This window comes from Stenella coeruleoalba (assembly GCF_951394435.1).
Source record: "Stenella coeruleoalba genome assembly, chromosome: 2".
Taxonomy (NCBI): domain Eukaryota; kingdom Metazoa; phylum Chordata; class Mammalia; order Artiodactyla; family Delphinidae; genus Stenella; species Stenella coeruleoalba.
The window spans coordinates 46,962,509-46,979,721 of record NC_137147.1 but is presented as its reverse complement, the minus strand read 5'-3'; the positions used below and the strand labels follow the sequence as shown (position 1 = coordinate 46,979,721).

At 36.2% G+C, this 17,213-nt stretch overlaps 1 protein-coding gene across 11 annotated transcripts in view; it reads right to left on the bottom strand.

Moving 5' to 3' along the window:
* DDHD1 (DDHD domain containing 1) overlaps nt 1-17,213 on the bottom strand; it is a 93,939-nt gene that overhangs the window by 17,646 nt on the left and 59,080 nt on the right. For all 11 annotated transcript variants that reach the window (XR_013827084.1, XM_079912908.1, XM_079912912.1 and 8 more), the window contains 4 exons: nt 16,317-16,423; nt 10,514-10,620; nt 3,306-3,568; nt 1,400-1,475 (listed from right to left, as the gene is read on the bottom strand). Coding sequence is in view for 10 of the 11 variants with exons in the window: in XM_079912908.1 (XP_079769034.1) it covers nt 1,400-1,475; nt 3,306-3,568; nt 10,514-10,620; nt 16,317-16,423 (553 nt within the window). In the remaining variant the exon portion in view is untranslated. The remainder of the gene's footprint in view (nt 1-1,399; nt 1,476-3,305; nt 3,569-10,513; nt 10,621-16,316; nt 16,424-17,213) is intronic.

Genomic DNA, 17,213 nt, shown 5'->3' with positions numbered 1-17,213 from the left:
CAGGACATGAAATAGAAGAGTTTACTTTTACTATCAGATCAATGCTACATATTTAAGATTGATTATACATAATAATGGTGGTAGAGATGGAACTCAAATTCCAGGTGGGGGGTGACTCCAAAGACCATGCTCTTATGGCTTTTATTTTATTTTTATTATTATATTTTAACATCTTTATTGGAGTATAATTGCTTTACAATGGTGTGTTAGTTTCTGCTTTATAACAAAGTGAATCAGCTATACATATACATATATACGCATATCTCCTCCCTCTTGCGTCTCCCTCCCACCTTATGGCTTTTAAATGTATCTTATAACTTTACCATATGGCTTTTAAATGTATAAGTTAAAAAAAAAAAAACCTTTATAAGTCATAGAGATAGATTCAATAAGAATTTTTGCATCATTCCATCACTTAACCTGTATGTTAAGTTCCCATGATAAAAGATATCAAGAAGAAACAATATAGTACACTAGACGTGGGCATATATTCAACTGGAAATGAGTATTAGGAAACTTATGTCATGTTGCATTTAACACTGCAAACAAATTGTTATTCAGGTATAGGCTGTGTCTTCTCCAATGGTCAGGTCAATGTCAATGTCTCTCTGCAACTTTTTATTTTTCTAAACCATTGCTTTCGACAGCTCTATTCCAATGCTCACATAAGGTCTCTTTTTCTAGCTCTTCCTGCTTTCCTACAGCCTCCATGCCCTTTATCCTGTATAGTCTAGCCAAACTGGTTTGCTCACTTTGCTCCAAACTAACTGTGTGCACCTCATCTTGTGCTTTTATCATACAGTTCTTATTGATTAAAATGTCAGCTTTCCATCCCTGGAATCATCACTGATATAATTCCAGTTATTTTTCTTACCATATACCACTAGTTGGTCACAGAGATTTGTTAAATTCTAAATATTAGATATTTACCAGATCTGTTTTTCTTTTCTCACTATTTAAGATTATTTGGTGTTTCTTGGACGTACTATGAAGGTATATCCCTCCACGCTTTTGTTTATGCTGTTTCTTTCAAGAACAGAGCAGCATTTCTCCTTTCCTCTACTTGGCAATATCCAATTTACTGAGATTAAGTAAAAATGTCATTCATTTGTAAACATTTACAGGCAAAATTAAACCTCCTTCTTATGCATACATCATTCTTTATACTGCCAATAGACCCGGTAACACTGTGTTACATATTTTGAGGGCTAGGAAACCATCTTGTCCATTCTTAGTGAAACCCAGAAAACAGCAGTGTCCAACACACTGTAACTGTTAAATAAAAAAAATCATTTGAAAGAATAATTAGGATTTCATTTGAACCCTAACATCATGCTTCAAATGATGTTTGAAAAAAACCCTGAGATCAACAATGAAAATATCACCTGTCTTTCCTTACCTTAAATTTTAAGGCAGGTGTTTGTGTCATAGATGATGCCTTCAATCCGTGTAGCCGTTCTTCTATGTCTCTCAGCCTAGAAAGGAGTATGAGATTATGCACACATTCATATTTATAATTTCATAAGTATTAGATGTTTACCAGTTCACTAAGCATAAAGAAGAAAATAATGACCCATCATCCAATCCCTCAAATTAATCCTTATTGACAGAATTTAATAAATGTACCTGCTGTAGTACAGAAAGTCTAAAAGTTTATGAAGGGACTTCCCTGGGAGTCCAGTGGTTAAGACTCCGCACTTCCAAAGCAGGGGGTGCGGGTTTGATCTCTGGTTGGGAAATTAAGATCCCATAAGCCGTGTGGAGCGGCCAGAAAAAAAAAAAAAAAAAAAAAGGGCTAAAACAAAAAGTTTATGAAATAATTAGTAAAAGTACCCCTATTCGTCCAATACATGCTGTTAATAGCTTTTTTGGGGAAACCTTTAGTAAAATGTGAGGTACATACAAGCACATATACATCTTTAAAAAAAAAACACAGCAAGTGTTCATACCACATACACTATTCTATATCTTTCCTTCTTCTACAGTTAATAATGAATCTTAGCAATCTTTTCACTTGTCTCCTGACCTACTTCAGTCTTTACAACAACTGTAATTGTCCATCATACAGATAAACCACAGTTTAACCTTCCTCTGCTGATGAACATTTGGGTTATATCAACTTTTTCCTATTACAATGTTCTGTATCTAAGTCTGTTAAATTTGTTTTACTGGATTTTATGTCTAAAATATGGCTCTGAGGCTTGCCAACATGACATTTTCTTTCAAAACTATCAATTATTTCTGACACTAAAAAATTTATATATTTTTCCTATGGTACTTAATAAAATTCTAAATGAAATCCTTAGACAACTTCCATGAGACAAAAATAAATTCAACGCTTCCTGAGTGAAAATTTAAGTCAGCTAAATTGTTGTTTTTATATAATTCTAACTATCAAAATGAGTGACTTTTCACTGTTCTATTAGAATCAATCAGATGATCATTAAGAGAACAAAAGAGCATGTAACTAGAGATGAAGATAGGAATGTAGCAAAGAATTAAAAGATAGTATCAGGGGCTTCCCTGGTGGCGCAGTGGTTGAGAATCCGCCTGCCAGTGCTGGGGACATGGGTTCGAGCCCTGGTCCGGGAGGATCCCACATGCTGCGGAGCAACTGGGCCCGTGAGCCACAGCTACTGAGCCTGCGCGTCTGGAGCCTGTGCTCCGCAACAAGAGAGGCCGCGATAGTGAGAGGCCCGCGCGCCGCGATGAAGAGTGGCCCCCCCTTGCCGCAACTAGAGAAAGCCCTCGCACAGAAACGAAGACCCAACACAGCAAAAAATAAATTGATTAATTAATAAACTCCTACCCCCAACATCTTCTTTAAAAAAAAAAAAAAGATAGTATCAGGAAGGCTGCAAATGATAATTATAAAATCTGTCAAAAATATGTATGTCAACAAAAAAAGGGCTTTAAAATTATTTTCAGAATAATAAGAAAGGTGAAGGCCCATCTCTAAGATCAGTAAAACTATGAAGGATTACAAGCTAGTAAACATTTTCAGTATGGATTCTACAAAGTGACTCAGCTTGGAATAAGTTTTAGATTTCACTCCTAATAAACTGTGAAGAAAAGACAGAAGGAAAAAGAGCAAGATGGAAGAATAATTCATTCCATACTATAGGAAAACACCTAATTAGTAAGAAAATTAAGTCTCTAGCTTGATTAGGCATGTTATTCAATAATCTTTGTACCCGAAACAATGTATTTTTTTCTTTACTATGAAAATCTTAAGTTTTCACCTAAGAAGTCCAGTGATTCCATGAAGACATTTTAAATTCTTTTAAGAGATTAGGGTATTTTACCGTTGTTTAGTTATATAGAGCTCATCAAGAAGATGACGTTCTTCATAGCTCATCCATTGTTCATCAGGCAACTCTTCTTCCTTCTGCAACAACTGTTCATAGAGTCGAACTGGATTCCAGCCAGTCATTATATCATAAGTGATTACACATCCCAAGGAATGTGACACTATTGAGACTTTACCCCCTTTTTCTTCAAAGTCTGGATTCCGAGAACAGAAAAGGGAATATAATCGATTCAGCTCTTGCTGAAGGCCTTTAACTAGCTGTTTGAAATAAGAAAACATCAAATTAGAGTAATCACTGACTACTATAAACTTTATTTCTAAACTCAAATACACTAAGGAAGAAAAACACATATTACTGGCCAAATGTATCTAGGTTATTAAAATTAACTCAGAACCCTACAGGAAATGAAGTAAAGGTATATGTAATATTTTAATCCATATCAGCACTAAAGAATAAAGGCAGATGTTACCCACACAGATCCTTTCATAGTCCTTAAACCAATTACTAAAGCCAGCAGTTCCAGAGATTTAAAAAAAAGTTCCATGCAGATTCATTCTAGTAGATTTCCAAAGAGTCCTGGATATTTCTTCTTCATTGCAATGGACTCATATGCAATTCTGAAGTCTTGTACCTTGTAGTTTTTAAGCCACAGTAAGTTTTAGGAAAAGAATATCTGAGTTTATGGTAACAGGGTTACTAACATATTGTATATGCAACATATATATACTATTACTTTATGCATTCTTTTAAAGATTTTTTTTTTGATGTAGACCATTTTTAAAGTCTTTACTGAATTTGTTACAATATTGCTTTTTTTTTTTTTTTTTAATGTTTTGGTGTTTTGGCTGTGAGGCATGTGGGATCTTAGCTCCCCGACCAGGGATGGAACCCGCACCCCACGCATTGGAAGGTGAAGTCTTAACCACTGCACTGCCAGGAAGTCCCACTTTATGCATTTAGATAAGAGTAATGTAACGAAAGCCCATTGTGTGACAAAAGAAAAAGCTTATGTTGGTCTACTTGATATTCCAAAATTCCCACTAAGTTGGTAATATAGATAACAGCAAAAGTTGTTTTTAAAAAGCAGGACTTTTTTAAGGTTTAGAGGTTAATAATGTGGAGAGTATCATAGCCATTTTTCTTTGTAAAACTGCTTTCTTGAAATTTAGCTTTAACAATTATTACTGAAATATTCTATGAAGTGAGAAGAACAAGGTTCTTTTGTTACTCAAATTCATTCATACGGGGCCCTGACCTGACTTTTAAGGCAGTCCTCTCCTCTTCCTATCATTGCTTACTACTATTTAGTTATAAAATTCCTGCCTGATATTCAATTTCTCACTTCAGTCCTTCTTAATATGTCAGCTGTTATTCAGACAAACAAACATTATATACTGCTTCCATTTTCAATCTTTAGCCTCCACTAGGTTTCACTGAACATTCTTTAGCAGATACAAACTGGAAATTATTTGAGCATTCATGCTTGGTTGGGTTAGCAGTGACATGAATGAAGGTGCAATGTTCTTTCTGATTGCTGACATCACAGAGCTCTATACTGCAATACTGAGGTCTGGTTAAAGCTATTGAAACCATGTATTGGGTCTGGAGGGCTTGTTAAATACAGATTGCTGGGCTCCATCCCAGAGTTTCAGACTCAGCAGTTCTGGGGACCACACTAGTGGCAAATGCATATAAAAATCTCCCAAGACATGGGTTGTAGGTAATTCTAGTCAACAGAATTTAAGAAATAGGCAGTGATATCAAATTACATGCTCTTTTCAAAGGGAGCTATAATGTAATGCTTTGGACTTGGCTTTGATAAGAATGTGAACCAACCCTTAAAATTTTGTTATTTTCCTAATTTATAATCTACATGAAGGGAGGTGTAGAAAAAGCTAATGTTTCAATAAAATAAATTCCTTTAAAAGCAACATTTGTTAATAGTTTTTACTTTTGAAGGCCTTGATTTTAAGACTCCTACCATGTAAGAATAGAAACACTAGATCCCTTTGTGACCAACTACATTCATTTGGGATATCTGAACCAAGATTAATGATATACCCTGTGATCTTGATTTTATTAATTCTACAATATTATCTAATCAGTTCAGCTAACCTCTTACATACGCAGGCATTGGATGGCTCTTCAAAAGTTTAAAAGTTTCTAATTCTCATAACCACTGCCCCCAAATTAAAATTTATGAAGAAAGTCAACCAAAGAGGAAAAAACCCCAGCAGCTTCAAGAGAGAATCCAAACACCCAAAATAGGCCTGAAGAATATAATTAGTCATTTGTCCTTCTCCCTGTTACAGGAAATTTTTTGTTGTTGTTGTTACAGGAAATTTTAATGAGAAAAAGTAATTTAGAGAGTTTTAGTCATATACATCAATTAAACAATTTTCAAATAACAATGGCAAGATAGGGGCATGACAATTCTCTTTATAGTTCTTCATTTTTAAAAGCCATTGAAAAGAGAGTTCAGATGTACAAAAGATATACAGTTCTCTCTGGATTTTTCATGTTACTTTATTTAGGGTTGAAGAAAGAGCCAAAGGCTCTCTGATGATGTCTTGATAGAATGGAGTTAGTTTCTTTTTTAAAAACTGGTCCTCAGAAAGTATGGCCTGAGAAGTACTGATCGATACACAAAACTTTTTCCCTAAGCACACCTTTTTAGTGCACAATCACTAATTAGGGTCCTCCCGTGTGCATCTCAGAAACTTGAGTGAAAAGGGGCCTTAGAGATGATCTAACTTAAACTGCTGTGAAGATAAAAGTCCCTTCAGTAACACCCCTCTTAAGGGATAAGGAGCTCAGCATCTACCCCAGTGAGTGTCTTCATCCAGAAGTGGTCACTCCTATTTAAAAAAAAATTTCCCCCCAGTTTTACTGAGATATAATTGAGATAGACTGTTTAATTTTAAGGTGTACAATGTAATGATGTGATATAGGTATATATTGTGAAATGATTATCACAGTAAGTTTAGTTAAAACCCATCACCTTACATTATTTACAAATTTTTTCATTGTAACACTTCTGTATTTTTAAGGCAGTTTTGCTTATAACACAGTTCTTCATTAGTAACCAAACATGTTCCTTTCTGTATTTTCAATTCACGGATCCTTATTTTACTTTCTAGAATTAACAGAGTAAGTCTATCCCTTTTTTTTTTTTAATTGTAGCCCTTGAAATATATAAAGACAGATATATACTTAATTACAACTTGAAAATCTAAGCACAAGGAATTTATACATCATAATATCTTTGATCCTCATGATAATCTTTATCAACTAGGTATTTTATATCCATTATATAAGTGAGGAAGCTGAGAAAGTGAGAAATTTGATCTAAGCTAGTTAAGTGGCAGGTTTTGAATCTGCATCTACTTGACTCCAAAGGTTGAGAAGAAGAGAAAAAAGACTCTTATTTATGCCTATCAAATAAACCTAACAAGGTTAATTCACCAGGCATGACAATCCTACAGAAGCCCTGCTGGCTGTTACTTATCACTACTTCCCTTAGGAAACATATATTGTTGAAAAATAATTTAGTCTAAATATTGCCTAACACCAACCTTGTGTTAAATGGACTTTGATTCGCAAAATCAGCTTTCCTTTTTAAAGAATGAGAACAATTTTTGCCCACTTCTCACTAAGTTTTTCTTTTATTTTCTTTTGTTCGTCACAATGCCTTAAGCAATGTTCCCAAACTTCTCTGATGTTATCACCTGGGGAACTGTTAAAAACACAAATTCACAGGTTCTATCTCAGACCCACTGAATCAGGATCTCCAGAGGAGGGACCTGGGAAAGTATTTTTTAGTTTCTTTTTCTTAACTTTTTATTTGGGAGTAATTTCGAATTTATAAAATGTTGCAAAATAAAAATAGTACAAAGATCCTCACATAGGCTTTATCCAAAATTCACCTAATGTTAGCATTTCCTCCTATTTGCCTTATCATTTGTTCTGTTTCTGTAACGCACACACAACTTTTTTGTGAACCATTTAAGGATATATTACATATGTCATGGTCCTTTACCCCCAAATACTCCAGTGTATATTTCCTAAGACTAGGAATATTCTCTTCCACAATCATAGTGCTGTTATCAACTTCATAATTCACTTTGATATATTTCATCTAATCTAGTCTACCATTCACATTTTAATTTTGCCAGCTGATCTAATATTATCCTTTGTAGCATTTCCCCCAATCCAGTACAGGATACAGTCTAGGATGAGATATTACAATTAGCTATCACATCTCTTTAATCTTCTCTATCTGGAACATTTTCCACAGCCATTCTTTCTCTTTTATTATACCAACATTTTAAAAGAATACAGTCTCATTCCTACTTTTTAATTACAACTTCCTCATTTTATGTTTGTCTGATGCTTCCCCATAATTGGAATACTGCATAAATAATGCTGTGTCCTTCTCTGGGTGTCCCGCAGGAACACCCCATAAAGTTGTTGCTTGATTTCTCCACTGTATACCTTTATTTTCTAAACTAAAAGCAGTCTGAGAGGATACACTTTAAGACCATGCAAATATTCTGTTCCTCATCAAAAAATCTGCCCTCATTTTAGCATCCACTGATGATTCCTGCCCAATCCTCTCCCCTACCTGATCCTACCATGACGGCTGCAAAATGAGACTTTCCAACTCCAACATTCCTTCCACATTTATTAGTAGGCCCTTGGCATCCTACTGAAGCAAAGGACCTCCCTTCTTCCCAATTTGTTTATTTATTTATCATTGATAAGGACTTACACATTTTTCAATGATTTAGAATTCCTTAGTACATTAACCTTATTATAATTCTACAAAAGTACTATTAGTAATTCCTTACAATAAGTAATAATTACTTAATTATTTTGGTGCTCAAATTGTTCCAGATTTGGTCAGTGGGATATGCTTCTTTAATTTGACTATTATGTCCTTGTGTCTTGCTTCATCATTCTTTGGAGCATTTTTCTACCTTGTGTCAAAACAAATTCTTCCAGCTTTGACTTGGACCTATCCTGCCCCAGCCCTGGAATCAGCCATTTTTCCAAGGAACTCTACTTTTTCTTAGTGGAGAATAACAATGCTAGAGGCAAAGATCTGGGTGCTAGGTATGCTCATTGGACTGGGGTGTCTGCTTCTTGGCCCTTTCAGTGGACAGAGGTAGGAAATACATGCATATATATATATACTTCTGTGCTTAAGCATATACGCTTAAATATATAGATGTTATCTACATACACTGGCTTATTTTCAAAATCATAAATTCACATTAATACCCTCAATTCCAATGCCCCTCATGGGGTTCTTTTTTTGCCCGCATTTTTAATGAGCACCACAAGTGACTGTTCTAATTAGGGATGTTTGGGATACACTGCTGAAGATTGCTGGTGAATCTCAGACACAATTCTCAGTGCTTTTCCATGAAATTCAACTGGATCAAAAAACCAACTAATTTAAAACACTGGGTGTTCTTCCATTTCATTTATCTTAACGATCAGTTCCCTTTTCCTACTGAATATCTGGTTTATTCAATTCCATTCTGAGGAAAATTATCTTTGACTATAAGAGCAAACTAAAAAGTGATCACTTCCTCAGTCATCATTCACCAATGGCCAGAGGTCTGAGTCTGGCGCTTTTCTCTTTTTAGTTTTTCTGGATAGTAACGCCAACTTAAAGTTTTTAAAAAGCACTTATTACTTTTAGGGGACATGACTCAGCACATTTTGGCCTTGAAGATTCAGGATACCGTTTTAGGAGTACTACCAACCACGTGTGCGTGTGCATGTGCGTGTGCGTGTGTGTGTGTGTATGTGTGTATAGTAATATGCTCTCAGCCCTTCTCTTTCCTTTTCCCCCCGCCTCACTGGTTTACTTGCAATACTACAGTTCAGTGTTCTAACCTTTAGAGCATATCTAATGATGCCCATTGTTCACTATAAAGGAGTATGAACGTGGAAATTAAGTGCTCTACTTCACCGACTAGGCCTTCCTTTTTGGTTAGAATTAAGCCCAGAATAGCAATTCTCCTTGTAGCTTCTTTTACTGTTTGTTCTCAATCAGATCAAGGCAGATCTTGCCCAATACTGGTATATGGCAATGAGGGGATATAGAAAGAGGAATGAAGAAAAATCCTAAGGGGATGGTAGTTGGAAGAGAAGGAATTTTCTGTGGCAACTAACCAAACATATTTCTGTCGATATGTAAAAGATATCCTGGATTAAGTTAGGGAATGACTCTGAATGAACAAAATCAGCAACGGATTGGCTTGGAGTAGCACAGAGCAGCAGAGCCGCTCTATTGGTAATTACTCCTTGTACTAGTTTCTTTACCTTCAAATGAAGATACTAATCATATCTACTTCACAGGGTAAGGATTAAACAAGTTAATACATGTTAGGTAATTAATGTGGTTATTCCCATGAAACAAAATTCTTTTTCTGTTACCAATAAAGTGACAAATTGCATTGGTAAAGATTCCCTCATTCCTCTGAATAAACTATCTCCCTTCACCTACCCTCCCCATCTGCCCCCCTTTAGGGTTATCTTTGTGATGCATGAGCAAAATTACCATTTGAAAACTACAAAAATCCACTATAGAAATGACACAATAAAAGCAAGTCTTTTATGTACAAAAACACTTGAAGGACATTTCTAAATGTTTAAAACTCTTTTGTGGGACTTCCCTGGTGGTCCAGTGGTCAAGAATCTGCCTTCCAATGCAGGGGACATGGGTTCGACCCCTGGTCTGGGCAACTAAGCCTGCATGCTCTAGAGCCTGCGTGCCACAACTAGAGAGCCCACACGCCACAACGAAGAGCCCATGTGACACAATGAAAGATCCTGCATGCCGCAACTAAGACCTGACACAGCCAAATGAATAAATAAATATTTTTTAAAAAGCTCTTTTGTGAGGATAATACTCATAGATATTACTAATCAGACTTATGAAAACTGTTATTTTTCAAAGAGCTATTTTCTAACCAACCTCTCACTTCCAAGGTTACCCATTTTATTAAGTGTCCCAATGTGTAGTTTAAGACTTCAAATGCACTATGAAATACAGGCTATTTATAGATTAATGGATTCCTATAATTTCTCACTTGCTTGTAAAAAAAGAACATAAAATGTTAAAATTCAGGACACATGTTATCACTCAAAAAAATACCCAATAGCAATAAGATAATCATGATACTTACTTCATCTCTATAAAGTGGGCTAGTATAATACATTATGTCCATTGCACTGCTATTTAACATATCCCTTAAACCTCGCACTTTGTCTGGAGTAATGGAATCAACAGTGTCTACAAGTTAAAAAAAAAATTAAACTTAGAGAAGATTCATTTTAGGGAAAGAATAAACTGTGAAAAAAGTTACATTCCTTGAAATAACTGCTTTAAATTAACATTTATATATTCAAGACTAGCTTTGAATCTAATGAACCTTACCTTCTTGAAATTTTACTATATGTAAATTTAAAAATAATGATGAAGGGTATTTACCTACCGCAAACATCACTGCACTCATTAGTGCTGAAAGGTTAAAAAACATTTCCTCTAAATCAGGAACAAGCTAAGGATATCTACTTTTTATAATTAAAAAAATTTTTATTGAGGTTCAGTTGATATACAATATTATATAAGTTCCAGGTGTACAAACAGTAATTCACAATTTTTAAAGGTTATATTCCATTTTCAGTTATAAAATATTGGCTATAGTCCTGTGTTGAACAATATATCCTTGTAGCTTATTTATTTTATATGCAGCAGTTTGTACATCTCAATCCCCCCCTTCCCCTATCTTCTCCCTCCCCCCGGTAACCACCAGTTTGTTCTCTGTGAGTCTGTTTCTTTTCTGTTATATTCGCTAGTTTGCTTTGTTTTTTAGATTCCACATATAAGTGATAACATACAGTGTTTGTCTTTGTATGACTTATTTCACTTAGCATAATACCCTCCAAGTCCATCCATGTCATTGCAAATGGCAAAATTTCATTTTTCTTTTATGGCTGAGTAGTATTCCATTGTGTATGTATATATATGACATCTTTATCCATTCATCTGTTGATGGACACTTAGGTTACTTCCACATCTTCACTATTATAAATACGTAATGCTGCTATCAACATTGGGGTGTGTGTAACTTTTCAAATTACTGTTTTCGTTTTTTTCGGATATATACTCAGGAGTGGAATTGCTGGGTCATATGGTAGCTCTATTTTTAGTTTTTTGAGGAACCTCTGTACTGTTTTCTAGGGCTGCACCAATTTACATTCCCACCATCAGTGTATGAAGGTTCCCTTTTCTCCACATCCTCTCCAACATTTGTTATTTGTGTCCTTTTTGATGATAACCATTCTGACAGGTGTGAGGTAATAGCTCACTGTAGTTTTAATCTGCATTTCTTTAGTGATTAATAATGTTGAGCATCTTATTTGCCTGTTGGCCATTTGTGCATCTTCTTTGGAAAAACGTCTATTCAGGTCTTCTGCCCATTTTAGTTGGGTTGTTTATTTTTCTTGATGTTGAGCTATATGAGGTATTGGATATTAACCCCTTATTGGTCATATCATTTGCAAATATTTTCTCCCATTCCAGAGTGTTCCACCTATGTTTTCTTCCAGTTTTGTGGGTTTACACTTAGGTTTTTAATCCATTTTGAGTTTATTTTTGTATCTTGTGTTAGAGAAAATTCTAATTTCACTCTTTTACATGTAACTCTCCGGTTTTCCTGGCACCACTCATTGAAGAAACTGTCTTTTCCCCATTGTATATTCTTGTCTCCTTTGTTGTAGATTAATTGATGATAGTGCATGGGTTTATTTCTGTTCCATTGATCTATGTGTTGGTTTTTGTGCCAGTACCCTACTGTTTTGATGACTGTAGCTTCATAGTATAGTCTGAAGTCAGGGAGTGTGATTCCTCTAGCTCTGTTCTTCTTTCTCAAGATTGTTTTGGCTATGCAGGGTCTTCTGTGTTTCCATACACATTTTAAAATTATTTGTTCTAGTTCTGTGAAAAATGCCCTTGGTATTTTGATAGGGATTGCACCGAATCTGTAGATTGCCTTGGGTAGTATGGTCATTTTAACAATATTAATTCTTCCAATCCATGAACATAGTATATCTTTCCATCTGTTGGTGTCGTCTTCAATTTCTTTCATTGGTGTCTTATAGTTTTCTGAGAACAGGTCTTTTACCTCCTTAGGTAGGTTTATTCCTAGGTATTTTACTCTTTTTGATGTAATGGTAAATGGGATTGTTTCCTTAATTTATCTTTTTTGACAGTTTGTTGTTAGTGTATAGAAGTGCAACAGTTTTCTGAATATTATTTTGTACCTTGCAACTTTACTGAATTCATTGATGAGCTCTAGCAGTTTTATGGTGGTGTCCTTAGGATTGTCTAGGTATAGTATCACAACATCTGCAAACAGTGACAGTTTTACTTCTTCCTTTCCAATGTGGATTCCTTTTATTTCTCTTTCTTATCTGATTGCTGTGGCTAGGACTTCCAATACTCTGCTGAATAAAAGTGGTGAAAGTGAGCATTCTTGTCTTGTTCCTGATCTTAGAGGAAATGCTTTAAGTTTTTCACCACTGAGCATGATGTTAGCTGTGGGCTTGTCATATATGGCCATATATGTTGAAGTATGTTCCTTCTATGCCTATTTCCTGGTGAGTTTTTATCATAGGATGTTTACTATTTGAACAAATGTTTTACCTGAAGTCTTAGCCAGTGCAATACGATAAGAAAAAATAGTTTTAAGAAATGGAAAAGATCTGTTTTCATTTGCAGGTCATGTGATTGTCTACACAGAATATACAGAAGAATCTACAGAAAAATTACTAGAACTCTCAGTTTTTTGGTTTTTTTTTTGCTTTTTTTTTTGGTACGCGGGCCTTTCACTGTTGTGGCCTCTCCCGTTGCAGAGCACAGGCTCTGGACGCGCAGGCTCAGCGGCCATGGCTCACGGGCGCAGCCGCTCCGTGGCATGTGGGATCTTCCCAGACCGGGGCACAAACCCGTGTCCCCTGCCTCAGCAGGCAGACTCTCAACCACTGCGCCACCAGGGAAGCCCTAGAACTCTCAGTTTTAATGCATGTATAGTTTTGCATAACTACCACCATGATCAGGACACAAAACTGTTCCATCACCCTAAAAAAAATCCCACATGCTGCACTTTAGAACTCAACTCCCCACCTCCAAACCCTGGCAACCACTGATCTGTTCTCTATCCCTATAGTTTTGTCTTTTGCAGTACGTCATATAAATGGAAGCATAAATTATATAACCTTTGGGTTTCACTTCTGTGATGTTGTGATATAAGAAATACATATTTCATCCTTGTCCCTGGTTCTGACACAGGGTTCCAAAAACCCTTTTAAGTTCCTGAGTGATAGGGTGAAAGGAATGTCTTTTATAATTCATAATGAGCCTCTGCCAATCCTAACTAAGTATATGCTAATGAGCTGACTCCTAGAGAATGGGGGCTGGTTGCCAGAGGAACCGATTTTGAACTTTCTGTCCCATTCACCAACCTCTGGGAAGGGGAGAGGGGCTGGAGGTTAAGTTCAATTGCCAATAGCCAATGATTTAATCAATTATGCCTACATGATGGAACCTCCATAAAAACCCTAAACAACAGGGGTTGAAGGGCTTCTAGGTTGTTGAACAAATGGAAGTACTAGAAGCATTGTGCACTTGAAGACAACATGAAGTCTCTGCACCCCTTCCCCATACATTGCCCTATGTAGCTCTTCATCTGGTTGTTCGTCTGTATCCTCTGTAATAGTCTTTAAACGAATAAATGTAATTTAAACCAGTAAATGTAAGTACAGTTGATCCTTCAACAACATGGGTTTGAATTCTGTGGATCCTCTTATATGCAGATTTTTTTCAATAAATACATACTACAGTACTAGACCATCTGTGGTTGGCTGCATCTGCAGATGGGGAACTGTGAATACAGGGTTGGAATATAAGTTTATACTTGGATTTTTGACTGGGGCTGAGGGGGATGTTGGTGCCCTTAATGTCTGTTCAAAGGTCAACTGTAAATGTTTCCCTGAATTTTGTGAGTTGTTCTAGTAAATTACTGAAGCTCAGGAGGGGGTCGTGGGACCCCCCCCCCCATTTATAGTCAGTCACAACTACAGGGGACAATCTGGAACTTGTGATTGGCATCTGAAGTGGGCAAAAGCCTCGTGAGACTGAGACCTTAATCTGTCTATACTATCTCTGAGCAGTTAGTGTCAGAAATGAATTAAATTGTAGGACACCCCACTGATGTCCACCAAGAACTAAAGAATTGGCTGGTGTGGGGAAATCCCCAACATATTTGGTGTCAGAAGTGTTGAGAAGAGAGAGAAACAGTCGTGTTCTTCCTTTAGCTTCTTTCACTCAGCATAATGCCTTCAAGATTCCATTGCAGTAGTTTAAACCTAACAGAAAATTACAGACGTAGGGGTTTTATTAAATGTTAATTCATCCAAGTTATCTATTGATACATTCCTGAGCAGCCTAAAATATTTATCTGGGTGAATGGAAAAAGCTCAAAAGATAATGTTACTACACCAGAACTTTACATATGAGCTGTTGCTGCTGAGAAGTCTTCTTTGGTCACAATCTTTTTTTGCTGTTGTTGTTAAACGCATTACAACTTTGATGTCACTTTGGTTTATAAGCTATAACTGACATTCCTAACTGATTATGAGGCAGAATCACAGACTAGGAAGAAACTTTGGAAATCATCCAGGGAGGCAGTTCAGATGAACAAGGGCTCTGGTATCGTGCAGACCTAGATTTTTGCCTGCCATTCTTCATTAAATTCACATTTTACTGAGTTTCAGTTTCCCTATTTTTGTGTGTGTGTGTGTGGTACGCGGGCCTCTCACTGTTGTGGCCTCTACCGTTGTGGAGCACAGGCTCCGGACACGCAGGCTCAGAAGCCATGGCTCACGGGCCCAGCCGCTCCGCGGCATGTGGGATCTTCCCGGACCGGGGCACGAACCCGTGTCCCCTGCATCGGCAGGCGGACTCTCAACCACTGAGCCACCAGGGAAGCCCTTCCTATTTTTAAAAGAGAAAATAAAAGTAGGTATTTCATAGATTTGTGAGAAAATTAAATGAGATACTCCAAGTAAAATGAACCACAGAGTGCCAGGCACATAGTAAAAGCTCAAAAAACAGCAGCTGCTACAATGTTCAGTACAACTCTCTCATCTTTCAGATTATGTAAATAATCAACTTAAACATTCTATTTTAATGGTCTTAATATTCAAAGGACAAAACTTTGTGTAAAGAAAGATGTATATATTATATAATTTCTCTATGTTAGATTATAATTCACCAGCCCAAGGAATACAGGAACAACAATAAAACAAAAGGCCTGAAGGCTTCCCTGGTGGCGCAGTGGTTGAGAGTCCGCCTGCCAATGCAGGGGACACGGGTTCGTGCCCCGGTCCCAGAGGATCCCACATGCCATGGAGCGGCTGGGCCCGTGAGCCATCGCCGCTGAGCCTGTGCATCCGGAGCCTGTGCTCCACAACGGGAGAGGCCACAGCAGTGAGAGGCCCGCATACCGCAAAAAAAAAAAAAAAAAAACCCTGAGATTTTTATCTTCCAAATATATGGGAAGAAAATTATTAGGAAGAAAATGTAAGCTTATATAAAACTGTGGACAACAAATGTTTTAAAAGCATTGACGGGTCACTTCTCTGTCAAAAACTTTAGAAAACATTTTGTTCCCTTCACTTGTCTCTCTCCTTCCCCCCATCCACAGAGGGCATGCATAAAAACTGTGTAATCTGTGAAATCTATACAGTGGTCCAAAACGACATAAGTTGATGTAATTATTTTTTTTAAATCAATGGATTTTATTTTCTTAAATAATCTAGAACAAAGAGTGAGTATAACTCAAGACATAAATTAAAGACACTTCATTCCCAATGAGCAACACTTTGTTGCCTGACTAAATCATTTAATTTTTAAACAAAATGTACCTCCATCCAGAGTAAGTTTTGACCGCCACTCAACAGGCAGAAATTCAACATGTGTTGCATGGTTGGAAAAATGCCTTTCTTCTATTTTTCTTGCAGCCTCTCTCATCCTAAAAAAACCAAACCAAAACAAAACTTTATCAGAGTAACTTCCCATATGTATTTACATGGTATAAAATGTCTTTAATCATAACACTTCCACTTGCTTATAACTTTGTCCAATTATGTTTCAATTACTGCTACACTGTGCAACAGTTTGTAATACTAGGATACCTTCATTTCAAAACTATTTTCCTAAATTTGCCATCTATGATTTCAAATATTACAAGCTTCAATATTATATTCTAAATAATTACATGTATAAATCTTTAGAAGAGAGAATAGTATAATAAAATACCCCAGCTCCAAATATTAGCACATCGTGACCTGTTATTTCATCTATTCCTCCACTTGCTCTCCCCACAATATAGATTTTTAAATTTTATTTTGAAAGTTAAGGTACAGCAAAATTGACTTTTTTCCTTTTGGTGTCAACTTTATAGATTCGTGGTTAGCACCACTACAGTCAAGATACAGAATAGTTCTATTATCAAAAAAAACTCCCTCAGGCTATCCCTTTATGTTAGCACCCTTCCCCCATAATATTTTAAAGGAAATCCCAGATATCACAGCAGTGCATCTATAAATAGTTCAGTATATATTTCTAAAATGTAAGGAAAACATAACTTATTCAGAACTATTATCATACCAATCCTTCATTTCAACAATTATGTTTAGCGGTCCCATTTTCCCAGTTAGACTATAGATGTTATTTTATAATAACATAAAAAATATTTTTTTACACTTTTGAATTGAGCTCCGAATACAGCCTATGCATTGCAATTGGAAGATATGTCTCTC